Below are 18821 nucleotides of genomic sequence, written 5' to 3'. Positions count from 1 at the left end.
AAAGTTGATTGACTGTCCCGAGGCCTTGCAGTACATCTCCAAAACTTGTAGAACATTACGACATTGGCCCAAATCAGCTTTCAGAAATAATAAGGCATCATCTGCAAAGAGTAAATGGGACCTCCGAACCTTGATCCCTGCGAATTGATGATCTCTAAGGCTTTTGTGAAAAAGTTTGGAGAGCACCTCAATCACAAGAATAAAAAGATAAGGAGACAGAGGGTCCCCTTGGCGGAGTCCTCTCGTTGGTTTGAAACAAGTCCGTTTGGCCCCATTAACAAAAACAGAGAAAGTCACTGTTGAAACACATTCCATCACCCACTTAATCCATCTCTCATGAAAACCCATTTTTCGAAGGACAGATTCAAGGAAATCCCACTCAACCCTATCATATGCCTTGTTGAAATCCAGTTTAACCGCCATATTTGAGCACTGTCCAGTCTTTTGGAGCTTGAGGAAGTGGAAAGCTTCATGAGCCACCAAAATATTGTCCTAAATTAGACGGCTGGGAACAAAAGCTTTAAACGGTTTGCCAAAATACTCTTTAAACGGTTTGCCAAAACCTTTGTGATGATCTTCAGATGAAAATTGCACAAACTAATGGGCCTGTACTGTGATAATTTAACGGGAGCCTTAACCTTCGGGATGAGGACAAGATTTGTTTGATTCATCTCTTTAAGTAAAAAGCCTCTATCAAAAAAACTGCAAATTGCCCGACACACTTCAGGCCCAACTTCCTCCCAATACTGTTGGTAGAAGAACCCCGGGTACCCGTCCGGACCTGGGGCTTTGACAGGTCCAAGCTGAAAAGCCGCTATCTTAATTTCCTCACCGGTTACATTACGGGTAAGTCTCTCATTCAATTCCCTAGTAATGACCGGCTGTACCACTACTAAAGCCTCCTCCATATCCCGAGCCCCTCCAGTTGAGAAGAGATTGGCAAAATACCCATGTAATTGTTGATTGATTTCCTCATCCGAATCTAGCCAAACTCCTTCAGATTGGAGCCTTAGAAGTTGGTTGCGTTGACGCCGTTGAATGAGAGTTGCATAAAAAAAAAAAAAGCTGAATTTTTGTCCCCATAAGAAAGCCAATTTACTCGAGATCGTTGGTGAAGAAGCATTTCCTCCCTTGCCAAAGAAACCTCCAATTCAGCCTGGATGGAGGATTGTTCAAGGATATTATCTTCGGAGGGTGGTTGGCCTTGAAGACTATCCAACCTTTCTTTGAGCCGAGCTATCTCCAATTTGGTATTTCCAAAATCCTCCTTACACCATGCTAGCAAACTACGGCAACAATTTTTTAGACGTTGAACAAGCAGGAACATCAGGGATCCAAGAGGGCACTGTGCCCAAGCTTGTTTAATAACATCACCACAACGGGGGCTAGTTGACCACATCGTTTCAAACTTGAATTGGTGAGGAATTTTCTTTGGTGGGACACAGCACTTGATAATCACTGGGCAATAGTCTGACCCGATTCGACTTTCATGAAACACTTGGGTATAGGGAAATAAAGCTCTCCAATCTGCGGTCGCAAAGGCTTTGTCCAATCTTTCTTGAACGTTGGCAAGACCAACCTGATTATTGGACCAAGTAAAAGCAGTGCCATTAAATTCCAGGTCCATTAATGCACAATCGGATAACATAGCTTGAAAGTCTGCAATTTGGGTGCTGCTACACTCCAATCCCCCTTGTTTCTCCCACATAGAACCTACTTGATTGAAGTCCCCAACACATAACCAGGGATAACGATTACCCAAAGCCTGTCCTCGAAGAAGTCCCCAAAATTCATTTCGAAGCTAACGGTTTGGGGGCGCATACACAAAGGAAACTACCCAATTCTGACCAAGACCATTAGCCCCAACAACGCATCGAAAGAAATGCTTAGATTTAAGTCTTACCTCAATATCCACCTCATCTGTCCACCAGAGCGCCAAACCCCCCGAGAGGCCCTCAGGGTCAACGTAGCATTTGTGGGAAAATTGAAGCCGACGCCGAACTCTATCCAGCTTCCCATTTTTATTCTTGGTCTCCATTAAGAAAACTATCGAAAGACGATGGGTTAAACATAACCCTCAGAGGATCTGGACTGTCAGGGGTCGCCCCATCCCCTGACAGTTCCAGCTCAAAATCAACATGAGTCCTGTGGCTGTTGAGGGCCAGCCACCACAGCCCATTGCTCCTGAACCTCATCCTCCACAGGAAATGTACTAGGGACTTGAGAGCAACAATCCTCTAAAGCTTCTGGAGACCATTTAATGGGAATGGAAACCAAAGCATCATTTAGGACACAAGTTTCAAAAATTCGCCCAACATTCTCGTGAGTTTTGAGTTCTCCCCGAGATCGGAGTCTTCCTTTTCTCACCCCTCCAGCAGCTCTAGCCTGTTGGCTTTTGATCTCTTTCCTCCGAGCAAAGGGTGACGGAAGAGCCCTACTTTCAATAGCTACAGAACCTTTCAACAGCTTTAGGGGGCGTGCTGGATCCATGAGATCATCATGGGCCTTCCTTTTAATGGACAGATCTTGAAAAATTTGGGACATACAACTATCCACCAACAGACATTTGTCCCCCAACCCCGCTGTAATACTAGTCTTGGTTGGGCTAGAGCCTAGGCTTACCTCCTCAATCCCAATATCGGACCTAGGCCCAACAGGCCTCAAAACAGTCGAAACCTCCACTAGAGGATTGAATTGTTCTGTGGGCTCTGTGACAAAATATTGTGGTCCTCGCCCACCATCAGCATCTAAGTGGGGCTTAGGCTTTGTCTTTCTGGCCCTATCCTAAACAGACAACGTCTTTCCCTGGGTGAATGTAGCCAAACAACTTAAATTCACTACTTGCTTTGCACACACGGTGGACATAACGGTTGTGACACCTGGCCCACTTCCTCCACCCATCCCACTATTCTGCTCATTGCTGGGTCGTGGAGGTGATTCTCATACAACAGGTACAAAGGGGGCCTCAAGTACAGCCACGTTTGATGCAGGAACACTAGGTGAAGCCCCCATTCCATCCCTGGTATCGTTGGCCCTACGCGCCACCGGTCTGCTTTGAATCAAAGTTTGCACCCTCTGCTCCGCCTCATCAGCCCAATGCTTCAACTGTTCCGGCGACACGTCCAACTTAGGCGCTCATCCTGTCCGCAGCTCTGGTCCATAGCTAGATTTCAGACCAATCTCACGCGAGACAAATTTGCAAACATTATTGTCATGTCCAATTCGCCCGCAATCATAGCAAAAATCAGCCAACTTCTCGTATTTGTAGCTCACCCAAGACTCCTTATCTGTTGCTGCTGAAGAAGTATTAAGCTGAAGGAAGAAACCCAAAGGAAGAGGTTGGGTGATATCCACTTCAACCCGAATACGTAGAAAACTTCGCTCAAGTAGCAAACCATCATGTAGCGCCTCCACACCAATGAGCTTCCCAATCCGTTGGCCAATAATTTGTGCATTGGTTCTGGTCATTTTGGCCACTAGTAGTCCATGAACTTGAACCCAGAAGGGACTCCATTTGAACTCCATGTCGGAGGCATAGTTTCCCGCTATGAGTGGTTGTAAAACCAATAAATTACCCATAACAGACCACGGGGCCTCAGCTAGAACACGGCGTCGGTCTTCCTTATCACCAAATTGGAACAAAAATAAATTATCAGCCCAGTGGGAGATCACCAGCGTCGACTGAGGTCGCCACGCCCCTTGAAGAATATTGGCGACGCCCGTCCTGTTCAGCCTTTTAGAAGCAAGAATCTTCCCAATCAAACACCGAGGGGAGATGTCAACATTCTCGCCCGAACCTTCAACCCCCTCCAAATCATCCAAATGAATGGATTGGGAGGCCATAACAGCAAGAGACAAAAGGAGAGTAGTAGGGATGGCCCTCAAAACCAACCTCGGAACCCACCAGAATCTAGATTAAACAAAACAGAAATCGGTCCCACACACCCCGACCCACTTGAGCTCGCTGCAGAAACAAATTAGCCCTAAAACAGTGAAGAAGAGAAAAGAAAAAGGGAAAACCCCCTAAAGCTACCGAAGGGTAGAGAGACTCCCACAGAGGAGAGAGGAAGGGAATTTTGCGGGGCATTTCCCTAAATAAGCTAAAATAGTAAATCAATTCCCAAACTATGCCTAGTTTTCAAAGAATTCCCAGAATGAGCTAACTCGCGGTTCACAATCGTGATTTCAACATTTTTCCGCCTGTCCCACGTGGAAGTGGGCAAAACTTAAATTCGTGGTTACAAAAAGTGCTTTCGATTAACAAATCGCGGTTACAAAACGCGATTTTAATTAATTTTTTTTGCTTTTGAACTCGCTATTACAAACAGTGATTTTATCCAAAAACATTCTTAATTTTTTTTGCTTTTGAACTCGCTGTTAGAAACAGCGATTTTATCCAAAAAACATTTTGTTCTTAATTCGCTGTTGAGAACCACGAGACCTTTCTGAACTCGCTGTTTGTAACCACGAGTTTAACAAAAATCATGTTTCTTATGAACTCGCTGTCCCAAAGGACGTTTTATGAAAAGCAAAAAAAATCATATTCCGACGCTGTGAACTCGCTCTTTGTAACCACAAGTTTAACAAAAATCATTTTTCTTCTCAACCACGCTTTTTTGCCAAAAAATTTTTCTCCTATAATTGTTGTTATGAACCACGCTTTTAGCGTAATTTTTTTTTTTTTAGTTTCAATTTAACTGAACTGTAAAGAAGAAAATTTTTTTTTTTTTTTTCTGTTGTCATTGTTTTGGTGATAATGTATTTCAGAATAATTTTTTGGGTTAAAATTGTTTTACTAAAACCATTCTCATGTTCATTTTTTTTTCTTTTCTCTTGTCTTTATTTTGGGTTAGAATGTGTAATTCAACATTTTTTTTTGGTTTGACTAAAGTAAATTTATTTTATTTTTTCTTGTGTTTGTTTTGGGTTAGTAGGTAATAATGTAATTCATAAATTTTTTGAGCTTTAGTAAAGCCGTTTTGATGTAAATTTTTTTTTTATTTCATTTTTTCTTTGTTTTAGGTTACAAGGTGTTATTCAATAATTTGTTTGGGCTTTAATAAAGCCGTTTTCATTTAAATATATATATTTTTTCTTTTGTCTTTGTTTTGGGTTAGAAGGTGATAATGTAATTCATAAATTTCTTTTCGCTTTACTAAAGCCATTTTCGTATAAATTTTTTTATTTTTTATTTTTTTCTCTTATCTTTGTTTTGGGTTAAAATGTGTTATTCAAAAATTTGTTTTGGCTTTACTAAAGCTGTTTTCATTTAAATCATTTTTTTTTTCTGTTGTCTTTGTTTTAGGTTAGAAGGTGATAATTTAATTCATAAAACCTTGAGGAAAAAACACATAAGTCTCCCACAAAAATACATAAGTAGTATAGACATAAGTCTCGGACAACAATACATTGTGGACACCATGAACTGAACACACAATACATAGATAAACATAACAGTTAGACAGACAAATATTAGCCAGACAATCTGACAAACTCATTACGGAAACACTTACTCTAACACAGACATTACATATTAATGCATGACCTAATATTGGCGAAGTGTAGACATTAACACCTAATTCGCGCTTAAATCGGTAGGTGGCTCAGAGTCCGAACAATCCGAAAGCTCAGCGTCAGAGACAAGTTGAGGATCCTCCATGATACCCTTGATAGCCGCATCATTTGGTTTTGTTTTGTTCTTCTGGGCATCCTTCTTAACTATGTATAGCTGCATATCGCGGGCTAACCTACGGCCCATTTGAGAAATCTCACGTTGTAGTCTTTCACATAGTCGATCAACATTATCAGGATCTTCCTTTTGGATCTCAACAGAACGTGCTTTTGGCACCTTCAGTCGATTTTCCTGACATAATCTTTCCATTTGCACTCGCTCTATAAATAGTGCGGGCCACTTCAGAAGTCTAGCGTTTGCTAAACCATATCCTGTTTGATTATCTGATGGATCCTCCACCAAACCACATGGATCTCGATAGTACTTGGGCATGACAAAATGTCGCTTCCCAAACCTATCATGATAAGTACAAGAGGCATCTAACAAAGGAAATGGTGTTTCATCTTCAGCATCGCCACGTCGTCTTCCCCCTCCTCGTCATGAACTGTCACCCCTTTGCAAGTTCCTACCACCTCTGCGATTCCCACTCCCTCCCATGAACCATGTAGCCATGCTAATTTTTTAAAACAAATGAATGATAATTTCGTAGGGCGAAATGAGTTGTAAGGTTGTGTCTTCACCTTTAGTCATTTATATAGTTGGTTATGAACAGCTTTAGAAAGATGGCCCTGCATGACAATCCCACATATACGAACAAGGTATGAGTTGTTAGTAGAATGAAAAAACAGAGAAAAGGAAATATTGTGTACCAAGTCACGTGACTTGACAATCCATCTACATATACCGACAAAGTAAGGCATGCTCACTGTAAGGTAAATCAGTGAATTCAATGTTGCCATGTGACTTTCTGAATTGAGAATCGCACATATATTAATAAGAAATGAGTTGTCATTGTAATAAAAAAATCGAGCAAAAAATCGAGAAAACCAAAGTCTGTGCACCAAGTCACATGACTTGACAATCTGTCTGCATATACTGACAAAATAAGGGCATGCTCCTTGTAAGGTAAATCAGTGAATTCACTGTTGCCATGTGACTTTCTGAATTGAGAATCCCACATATATCAAATTGGTGTTGAGGTAAATCTGTTTGTGTATAATTAATTGTAAATAGTGATTTTGACAAGCAAATCAAGTAAAATCAATTGGGTTTTAAATTCCTTACTAGAGTCATCATTTTGACTGGACTTCCAGGAATTGGAAGCCGACTCTTTCTTCTTTCCCGATGGAGATTGAAATTCTTTACATACAGGATCCCTATTTCACGAGCCCCAGTTAAGAGAAGCTTTTCACCGAGCTACCTGTTCTGTTTTATGTGTTGTTCAAGGCAGTTGTTTGTTTGTATGAACTTTATTTAGTTCCCCAATTGGACCAACCACTTGGCTTTGAGCTTGTTTGTCCAGCCCCCAAGTTTAGTTATCTGTCAACCCCTCGTTCCTTACTAGAGTCATCATTTTGACTGGACTTCCAGGAATTGGAAGGCGACTCTTTCTTCTTTCCCGATGGAGATTGAAATTCTTTCCCGACTCTTTCTGTTTTATGTGTTTTAAGTATTCACATAATTCAACATACATTAATCCATTTGTTAATCCAGAACATTCATTAACTCATTGCAATTCAATAAAGAAAGTCATGAACTAATAAATGTGCAGTTATAAATGTAGTTATTTTATAAATTTCAGGTTCATAAAACAAATACTTGAAATACATCCGTACGTTAGATGAACAACAACATTGTCTTACACTCCAGTAACGAAGATATGAGACAACATACAAATATATATGAAAGATAAAGGTGTTTGATTTCTCATTCCTCATCTGACATGTAGTAGTCAGAGAGATATTTGTCATTGTTTAAGACATTATTTCGCTCAATCACTGTCAAATCTCTATTGCTTGCTTCTGCCATTTCGGTGACTAGCTGAAGCATGAAATGTCGACATCTCCGCATCAACATTCTATTGTTCTACTTCTTAATTCTACTAACTGCTTTTTCATGGTCACTAACATTTCATCTAGCCATCGTCAATGAACGACGATGAGGTACCGGTGCCCCAAAGTTACGTAGATCATTAAATAATTCTTCTTGCTCCGTTACCCTGAACGCCCATTTAGCTCGGATACCAACATAATAATCCTTCAGACTCGCGTACTTTTTGCTCTTGTAGTCATAAGTAAATGGAGGTAGCAGCCACACTTTCGGATTTCTTTGCTGGCGTGAACTTCCTGCACCTCTTGAAGACATTGTTCATAAAATAAACAAACAAATAATAATAGTAATTGTAGATATATTACTATTGTTATGGCTTGAACAAACATCATACTGGGGGTGTCGCTATTTATAGACATCATACTGAGGGTTAACTAGAGATGATCTAGTGACGATAATGCATGCTGGGGCACTATGGAAGAAGTGATACCCGTGATATTATTTTTTAGCTTTTCATTTCAATACCCGTGACTTTGTGTACCTGTGATGTAGTCACGGACGTGGTTGTCATATAAAATCATAATTGTAAGCCAGAGGATGACAATGCAATCCCTTCATATTGGAGCAGTGAGTTGTCAAATAAAACAACATGCAGTGAGTTGTCATGCGTATGCCAACTGACATGCTTACTTTTTTAATACAGTAAGTAGTCACTTCAAATTGACGATTTCAGTACAAATTGGTGTTTTCAAAAAATTATAAATGAAATTAAATGCTTAAATTTTCTTTGTTTTAAAGTAATATTCTTCATAAACAGTCTACATTTTATCTTATTTTCACTTAATGAACTTCACAGTCATCCCATTTTCTTCTGTTTGCATTTTTTGCTTCTTTTTATATTCGGTAAATTACACTTTACTCCTTCAGTCCATCACATAATTGTTTATCAACATTATTGCCGTGTGGTCGTATTGATGTGACTTAGATGAATTTTGAAATGTGATAAAAAAAATAAAGCATTTATTCGCGCTGCAGAAAGTCACATGCATCACGTAATGTGAGGAAAAAAGTGACAAAGTATATAAGCATGGCAAAGTCAGAAAGTCACATGCATTACTGCATCACTGCATAAAGTGACATGCATCACTGCATCACTGCACAAAGTCACATGCATCACTGCATCACTGCACAAAGTCACATGCATCACTGCATCGCTGCACAAAGTCAGATGCATCACTGCATCGCTGCACAAAGTCACATAGCATCTGAGGAAAAAACAAAGCATCCAAATTATTACGTATGTTCAAGTAATTGCTGAGCATCACTGACAAATGTTGGACGTACCACTGTGCCGAGCTACAATTTATTATCATACCATACCTACTGTGCCCTTGTGAATTATGTAATCTATTAAAATTTTGTAGCGGTGTCATAACAAAATAACAATAAATTAATAAATATGTCAATACACCTAAAAAGTAAAACAAATTTCTGAATAAATATTTCAAAAAATTTCAGGCAGAGAAAATTGACTAATTCAGACGTTTAGTCCGTTGATCAGCTTGGTTTTTATTTATTATTATTTTTTTGTTTTTACTTTTTGTTTTGGAATAACAATAAATTATGCAATTCATAAAAGTCGAAGTGACAACTCCTATCAAGTTGATGCATAGTTGTTCAGGTCATAAAAGTTGACATGACAACTCTGATGCATAGTTGTTTACAATAATTTCATACATACAACTACCATGTGTATATATGGTGTATATATGGTATAAATATAGCATCATACCACAACAAAAGTTTTACAACTATTTCGAGCGATATCATCATGAGATATACGGTGGTTGATCTATATTCAGCAATGGGTCACTATTGGGTTGCAGATGGAGATGAATTTGAATACCCAATAAATCCAAATTTGCGTTACTCACGTGCCACCGTCAATACCATGAGAGCTGAATGGGAATTTCGCAAAACTCGAGCAAACGTTCTCGTTGAGCTATGTCGTGAAGTTAATCTTAAATTTCCTCGCCAGTTAGTCATGCGTATGCCAACTGACACTCCACAGTTGTTGCAAAGGGCATTGCATCGTATCTGCGACGAGGTTAATCGCATGACCCAACGTTTGCAAAGGTCCGGACTAATGAAGACCGCAAATGAGCGTGCCGAAGATGGGTTAATGGATGATGCACACTAGTACTACACCTGGAGCATGGATGTTATGTATGAATCTGATATTGAGATGTCAGATGATGATGATAATGAATGAAATTGTTTGGATGAACGCCCGGGGCATTTCTGTAATGCATGCAATTTGTAATGCTTATCCACGACTTATCAATGAAGGGAGATATTTCAATTGTTTTCGCATATTTCTAGTAATTCTTCCTTTACTTTCTCTCTGTTATTGTTATTTTGAAGAACGCTACTTGAACTACACTTTCATGTTTTTATGCATTATTGATGTGGAATATAATAATGATACTTAATGAAGTACATGTTCATATAACAAATAATTGAAATACACGTTTAAGCTAGATGAACAAAAATATATATGTCTACATTTTGTTTGGTTATCATTGGTTTGTACCTGAAAAGAAGACAGTGAATGCAATCATTCAGAAAAGTGAAAGAAAAGGGAAAACAAAATTATGTGTTTGTTTAGATATTTATTTTGTTTCCTTTTTATTCATATTTCTCCCCACAACTATCCATTATGCAATGTTTACATTTTTTTCTCCAGATTTTTTTGTATAAAATTTTTACTAACCAGTAGCAACACAAGTGGTCCTCCAATCTCGTTCAATAATAAAATCCTATCAATTCTTATCCTTTTTTTCCTATTTTCGTTGTTATTTTTATGGAAATCATCAAAACAAGTAAGAATAAAAACTTGTAAAATTATATTTTTCGAATAAATAAGTATGACACATTTACATCATCTGTACAAGTTTGATATACAAAAACTATAACAAAAACTATAAATAAAATTAACTATACACTCCACATCACACCCGCTAATGCCCTAACCTGCCCCCAGTCCCACAACCCCGATCGTGGACCTCCCTCATCGGTCTCCTGCGGTAGACTCTCTGAATATCTGGCTCCCCCAATCGTAAATGCGTATCTTGTGGAGCCGGTGACTGGGACCCCCCCTCAACTGCATGTGCTGCCCCTGATCCTGTCTGTGGCGGAAGATCGGATACTGCTGTGAGCTGTGAAACTCCATCATCTGGTGCAGCTGTATCACGATCTGCAGCTGCGGCTCGACCTCTGCCTCTGTCCGCACCCCGACCTCTGCCGCGACGTCCGCCACGACCAAAACCTCAGCCTCTCCCACGCGCTCTGGGGGGGCTCAATAAGGCCCTCAGCGTCAACGTGGGAGATGTCAGTGAGAACTGCATCTTGTGTACTCATGGTCGCGGTCGAACTGTCTGGTGGTGGTAATTGGGTGGGTGGGGTAACAACGCCATGCATGTATCAGGGCGGTGTCCAATCAGGGTCAGGCACATAAGGTATGCCAGTATGCTGCGTAAGATGTACGTCTAGGGAATCTGCAGATATGTATGGGGTAGTATGTGGTGGGGTGACTGATGTCGAAGGAGCTGATGTGGCACACGCTGAAGTGGAAGGCGCTGACGTGGATGGCGCTGATGTGTCTGGAGCAGCTGCTGAAGTGTGTACACCGTAGTGGCCGAAATGCAAACGGTCTCCCCGATGGGCAAGCTGGAATGCCTGGTACAATAACTCGCGGATTTCTGCAACGACCTGCAAGGCATGCTGCCCATCACGTCTCAAATGGGCGTCCTCAGCCAAGTGAAACGACCTCCCAGCTCCAGCCACCTAAACAAACATTCAGACGTATTATTAGGCTACAGTTGACTGAAAGTAAATAAATTATGATTTTAATAATTATCTGACACATAATATGATACTCACCAATGCCTCAAGATAAGGGCCAACTCCCTGATATCCAGACTCAGACACGTGGCTCGGATTCCCGACTAGTAGGTGTGTATGTCGCCGATACCACAACATGTAAGGGTCGGAAGAGGGGATCACCTCATCGCTGTAGTCAGCCTGTACAATACTATCTCACCGGGCATCCCATAACTGTATATATTGCATATAAAACAGATGCCAGTCAGTGCCAGCTCGGCCACGCCTATCAGTGACGTGCAACTGCCACTCAGTATCGAACCGATCCGGCACGGACTGCACCCGACCAAACTGTCGGAGGACACGATGGGGGAGATGCCACTCAACCACGTCAAAACAAATAAGTGGCACTCTCGCCATCCATATCTCCTGACCCAGTCGGCAGTAGTCGGGGAGCGTACCGAGGACCCCAGCGTAAGGCTGCCAGATAAACTACAATGACGACAAATAAATTAAATTTTGCTCGTGAACTCAAAACATATACAATGAAGAAGACAACTAAAATGCAATCAAAAAATTTCATACCTTGCCCTCGATCATCCGGTCCAACTGGTCTCTATAAACTACCACTACATAGGTCGAGACGACCTCGTGGCCCATGTCAACCCTTCACCGGCTACCTCGCGGTCCGGTGGGCAACTGCATGTCCCCCTCACCCATAGGCAGCTCACCAGGACCAACCAGTTGCCGCCTAGACGGGGCAATGCGAATCAATCTCTCCCATGCCCAAATCTGCAATAGTTTGAACACAATTACAATACTGACATATGGCATACAATATGAATTGACATGTAATAAAATTGTTACTAACCTGTAGCAACAAAAGTGGTCCTCCAATCTCCCTCGTACCCACCTGAGCTGCTCGACATAGCATCCTATACAACCATGCCAAAGCCGCGCTACCCCAGCTGTACTGCCCAATCTCCTCAATGTCTCTTAGCAATGGCAAGTACATCAGCTTGACCAGGTTCTGTGACTTATCAGGGAGAAGTACCCCCCCAATAAGCCACAGAATATATGCTCGGGTATGCTGCTATACCAACTCATCTGGAGCATGATCTGGAAGATGAGCAAAGTGCTCGCCCAGCCACCTCCCCCTCACTCTACCTGCCTGTAAATCTGCTGGTGTAGGTGCTACTCCCAATAGCTCAGCACATAGGGCTATCCACTGCTCCGTCGCGACAGATGGGTCAACTCCAGTAACTGCTCGGCCATCAATCCGAAGGCCATATAGGACGGATACGTCCTGCAACGTGACGGTGGCCTCCTCGATCGGGAAATGGAATGTATGAGTCTCTGTGCGCCACCTCTCGACGAGAGCAGTGATGAGTGTGTGGTCCAGTCGAATATGCCCGATACGATACACACCATAGAATCCCGCACGTAATAGATACTGCAAGACTCTATGGTCCAACAGGTGCTCCCACAATCCAGAATCTGCCCGACGGCATGTCAACACGGTGCGTGCCTCATCCTGCACAACAAAATGACCAATTTAAATAATAACATTATCACGAAATATACAACAGAATGCAATGTATTTTAATTGTAGGCGTAAAGTCCAACAAACGTTATTGCATACCGGACGGTCCCACATACTGTCAGCCCGATGTGCCTGTCTGAACAGTGGAACCTCCTCAGGTACATGTGCCAAGAAGCCTGTACAACTGAAATATTAGATCATCCATATCAAAATCTCATTTAATCATAACATAATAACAGAGAAAACTGTAATTATTGATTTTGTACTTAACGATGTAAAATACAATGAAGTAAATGTTATGGGTTCGAGAAAAGACAAATTTATATGCCACTTGCACGGAAGCAATTCGAAATTAATGATTACATTTATGACATATTTGACAAAACTTAAATATTGATTTTGTAATGCTAAAAGTTTGAATAAATTATAAATTTTCCAAAATACATATAAAATTTTGTAATTGTGAACAATGATTATAGCATTCCAATTTTTAAAATTTTAATTTATAATAGGTTAAATTTTTTTAAAATTTGTAAATTTTTTAAATTATAAAATGTGAACAATGATTGCAGCATTCGATATTTAATTTATTCAAAAATATGAAATTTTGAAATGGTAGAAGAACTACGTGATTAAGTATAGAATCATGTAATACACATTTTCAATCAAGTACACGGTGAAAAACTAGTACACATTTTCAATAAATTATACAAGTTTGAATAAATTATACATATTTTCAATTTTGCATTACATATTTTTGAATCAAGTACACATTTTGTAATACACATTTTAAATGTACGACCCTGTTTACAAATACAGAATTATTAAATGATCTATTACAAATGAAGAATTTCAAAATGATATATTACAACATGTAAGTATTACATAGTCTTCATCGACCAAGTCGCGCCGGACATGTTCGCCTGTCATGACCTGTCTGGTGGCACTCCCTGCAACGAGCTGTGAAACGCCTGTCTGATATATCCATCTCATTCGGAATACGAGCCATAGATGTACGATCCCGTTTTACTTCTCACAGACGACCTTCATTAGGCAATAAGTTCCACTGCGGATCATCCCAATAATCTTGATGCGGTATTGGATTGAATTTAGTTTCCCAAACCCTCATGTATACAGGAAGCCTATATATTGGATCAACGTACTGGAATGGATTGTCACCGCATTCAGACATTACAGCGAGCATATGAGAACATGGATAGTGTCTTATCTCATATTTCCCACAACTGCACGTGGGTTGATTCATCCGCACAATCTGTCTATTGCAACCTCGTCCACGGCGAAAAGATGTTTGCACCTCAAATACACAGCGGAGCCTATAAGACAATATTGATACAAACTAATCAAGTTCATGTTTTTAGGTGTAATTAACTTAACAACATAATAATAACAATTTTTTCACATTACAAACTAACCTGTCATACGATATCAACTTGAAAGTATTTCCCCTTGCGATACCCTCCTCTATAGTTCTTTGCATCTCTCTAGGGTATTGGAACTCATTGCGTACATCTGTTTCAGCTTGGGCTCCCATCTCGTCAAAATATTTGACGAGTCGTCGAAATGTAAATTCAACCATAGCTAAAATAGGTAAGTTCCTTGCACCTTTCAAGACGCTGTTGAAGCACTCTGCATCATTACTGGTCAATACCCCCCAGCGATATCCACCGTCATATGCAAGGGCCTAGTCCTCAGGATTCATCTTGTGGACCCAATTGATGGCTTCTTAGTTAATAGCCTGTATCTGATCTAAGTAACCATTACACTTTCGTCGTTGATCAGCACTCCCTGCTTTCCACAGCAGTTGTTTGAGCTCCTTATTTCTGAAATGTGTGTTAAAGTTACTGCAAACATGTCGAAGGCAGTGTCGATGATATCCAACAAATTGGAGTGACGGATTCAGCCAATGCCGCCTCACAGCAGCTAAAATACTCTCAGCTCGATCAGATATCAAAGTCACTCCCTGTCGGTCCATGACAATATGTTCCTTGATATTTTGAATGAAGAACAACCAAGACTCCAAACTCTCCCTGTCGACAACAGCGAATGCAATCGATAATATTTTGCCATTGGCAGTGACAATCGTTGCTACAAGAAACACACCAGTGTATTTACTGTATAAGAATGTACCATCTATAGTTATAACAGGCCTACAATATCTAAAGCCATCGATGACGGGTTTGAAAGACCAGAAAACAAAGTGGAAGACGGGCATAATGGTTGTATGCCCGGTATATCTGTGCTTCCATGTCACAATGGTGCCAGGATTCGATGTCTGTAATGCATGCATAAATTTAGGCAACTGCCTATATGATTCATCCCAATCACCGAATACCATTTTAATTGCCTTTGCCCTTGCATGCCACACCTTCTTGTATGATATACTATAGTTCATGGTCTTTTTTATATCTTCGATGACATTCTTAATCGGCATATCAGGTTCATTCTGCATACGACAATCAAATATGAGTTGGATTATCTGGATGTGAACACTATAAACAAACAAATATGTATATATATGTAAACATTTATTTTTTATACTAACCGCAACTTGTCCCAAAATATGAGAAGCAATGTAACTGGAGCTAATATTAGTATGGTCCATGTTCATTCGTGGGTATAAACAATGGTGAGAACCCCTGTACTGCTTTATTTCAAAAAGACCATGTTTCCTACTAAGAGATGCACGCAACCACCAACTGCAGTCGTGCTTGCAAGCAGACACCCAAAGGTCTCGCTTAGAGGTTACGACCTTATACTCTCGATTATTTGTTGCATGGTACAATTTCACAGCATGTAGAAGTTGCTTCTTATTAACAAAAACCATTCCTCTGTCCAACTCGGGATTTTCAGCGCTCCAGATCCGGTTACGGGGAACGACATCACGGGTACTAATGTCAAAATCACCACCCATGTGAATGTTGTCATAGAAAGGGATTTCAACTCTAGGTGGAATGGGGGCATTTTCAAGGTCAACAAGAGCCTGGGCATCATATTCTTCATCATCATCATCATCTGATCCGCCTAATAAATTATCTTCATCACACATGTCATTGTCATCATCGTTTAGGGCGACATCAGGACCGTACATGTCACTGTCAGCAAACTGCACCTCGTTCACTGTTTCAACCATATTACCAGCAACTTCAACCGGAGTGGTATGATGGCTGCATGTGGGCACATCTTCTGTGTTACTGTTAAATTCATACCCATATCCACCACATGAACTTGATTCTACACCATGGCCCTGAAATGACTGTTGTGTGTAGCCCAGTGGATAACATTGATCTGATTCATACATAGGAGACTGAAACGCTGTTCTGTCAATCCCATGCGTCAGCAATGTAGTGAACGGATGAGAATCCATTTGTGTCATGTTCGGGATATTGTGTACAATCTCTTTATCAATGTAGACTTCCAAACTATTTGGTGCTTGAAAAGTTGCACCGATACTTAATACGGTGTTCAACGCCTCATCGTCATTGATTGGTAATATCTTGTATTTGCTGTGTGCTTGCCACTGGCGATAAGGATATCTACATTTGAAGGTCAATCGGACACTTTCCCCGTAACTTGCCACCTTTGACGTAAACATCTCCTCCAAATTGCTAAGCGTGGTGCCAATTTGCACCGCATATATCCCTTTCGGCTCAGCATCATATGATACGCCTTCATTGGGATCTCGAATTATGTTTCCCCCCCAGTAGAAAATAATTGGAACAGTGTCCATATACTTGCTTCAATTAAGACAAAAAACATTAAAATAGCAACAGTATACTTATATCTCCTTATACTTGTAAAAGAATTATATGAATTTTAACTCATTCAAGTACAATTACTTGTGACGCAAAAACTGTATTTAAGTAATCATGAATTATAATCCAACAATCATTATTCATTTTTTAATTAAGATATGAGTTAAAATAATGATAATGCTTTAGATTTTTTAGCTTTTTAAGAAAAACATCTTACAACACATACAAAATTAACATCATGCTCTTCTGTTATGCTTTTTACATTACTTATTATGATTAAGATCATGCTCTTGTGCACATTAAATGTAATCCAGCTAAGTTTTGGGTCTAAAAAAAATCGGGGCATTTCCCTAAATAAGCCAAAATAGTAAATCAATTCCCAAACTAAGCCTAGTTTTGAAAGAATTCTCAAAATAGGCTAAATCGCAGTTGTGAACCACGATTTCAACACATATACGCCTGTCTCGCGTGGGTTCAAACCACGCCAACCCTTTTTTTTTTTTTTCACTCACTCTATACTTTATATATTCATTATGTAATTTTTTTATCAAAAAAAAGTAAAACATTTGTTTGGTCAACTAAATTTTTTTTCTATAAAACACAATTTTTTTCAAAATGTCAACATAATTGTTTAAAAGGTATTCAATGTATTTGGTTTGAGTTTTTTTGGATTTAGTTGTTTGAAAATTGAGTTTTGTGATTTTCGTATTTTGTTGTTTTTTAATTGTATTCAACATAATTGTATTTTATGTTGTTTTTTAAAAAGTATTCAACATAATTGTATTTTTAATATTTTTTCAGAAAAATATTAATTTCTTCAGCAAAATGTACTCAAAAAATGTACGATTTTAAAAAAAATTTAGTACATTTTAATATATATATTTTTTAGTACGTAAGTCTTTTTTTTTTTTGGATAAAATCGTGGTTTATAACAGCGAGTTCAAAAGAAAATTTTTTTTTGATAAAATCGTGGTTTATAACCACGATTTAGGGAAATGCCCCCTAAAAATCTTTTATTAGTTTTGGATTAATTTTGTATAAATTATAAAAAAAATGATTATAAATTATAAAGTAACAACATTTGTAATCATTAAATAAATATAATTGATGTAAGTTGATTTAGGTAATTGATAAATTATAAATCTAAGTAATTTACATAAACTTATAAGTGTAAGTTGTTAATCTTGTTACTTTGAGTGTAGGTAAACTTATGAATGTAGGAAAATCCAACAATCTTACGAGGTAGGTAAACTTATGAGTGTAGGTAAACCTAACTTTACATCAAAGTAACAATATTTCTAATTAACCTAAATTTCACATCATGACATAAATTATGAGTGTAGGTTGTGACTTTATATAAATTATAAAGTGTTGGTAAACTTGATTTATACATAAAGAAAACTTATTTATTCATATTCGTGACCACGCTTGTAAGTAAAATATGTAAAAACGTGTTTTCAAAACACATATTGAACAAAAATTCAAAACCAACACTTACTCTTCTTTGTCACAGACTATGACACTCACTCTCTCTATCTCTCGCTCTGACACACACACCCACAACACTTACACTCACATGAAACATATATAATTTTTAATATATATAAATTTTATTTTATAAAATTCAGAACAATTAATTTTTTTTAATTTAATTTTTCTTTTGAAATAAATTATTTTTCCAATTATTTTTATTTTTTTTTCCAATGAATTTTTTTTTTCAAAGGTGGGGGAATGACTGTCATAAATATAAACCTCAGGGGTGTCAGCGTAATTTACCAAAAACAAAAAATTACATATTCAGAATTAAAGTCAAAAAATAATCATTTTATATAGCTGATTATTATTTGCTATTATCAATTATTATTATATATATTTAATATTGGTCTGAATTTTACAAAATAAAATTTATATATATTTAAAATTATATATGTTTGATGTGAGTGTTGTGGGTGTGTGTTAGAGAGAGGGATAGAGAGAGTGTTTGTGAGTGTATGTGACAAACAAGAATGAGTGCTAGTTTTGAATTCTTTGTTGAATTTTTACATTTTGATTAGAAGTGATT

The 18821-nt window shown here is 38.8% G+C and overlaps 2 protein-coding genes across 2 annotated transcripts; both read right to left on the bottom strand.

Annotated features, from left to right (window-relative positions):
* Nucleotides 1–1009: 1009 nt before the first annotated feature.
* On the bottom strand, nucleotides 1010–2038 carry LOC145797909 (uncharacterized). The gene is made up of 2 exons (XM_082885348.1): nucleotides 1904–2038; nucleotides 1010–1765 (listed from the first exon to the last, which is right to left on the bottom strand). The coding sequence occupies exons 1-2, from the start codon at nucleotides 2036–2038 to the stop codon at nucleotides 1010–1012; spliced, it is 891 nt and encodes a 296-aa protein (XP_082741474.1).
* A 1097-nt stretch (nucleotides 2039–3135) lies between these two features.
* Nucleotides 3136–3843, bottom strand: LOC114307494 (uncharacterized). Its single transcript, XM_028252890.2, has one exon. It carries the CDS (start codon nucleotides 3841–3843, stop codon nucleotides 3136–3138), a length of 708 nt encoding a protein of 235 aa, XP_028108691.2.
* Nucleotides 3844–18821: the final 14978 nt, after the last annotated feature.

This window comes from Camellia sinensis, chromosome 8 (assembly GCF_055761805.1).
Source record: "Camellia sinensis isolate YWXY chromosome 8, ASM5576180v1, whole genome shotgun sequence".
Taxonomy (NCBI): Eukaryota; Viridiplantae; Streptophyta; class Magnoliopsida; order Ericales; family Theaceae; genus Camellia; species Camellia sinensis.
Note: the sequence above shows the minus strand (reverse complement) of the source record. Positions and strands in the feature narration are given on the sequence as shown.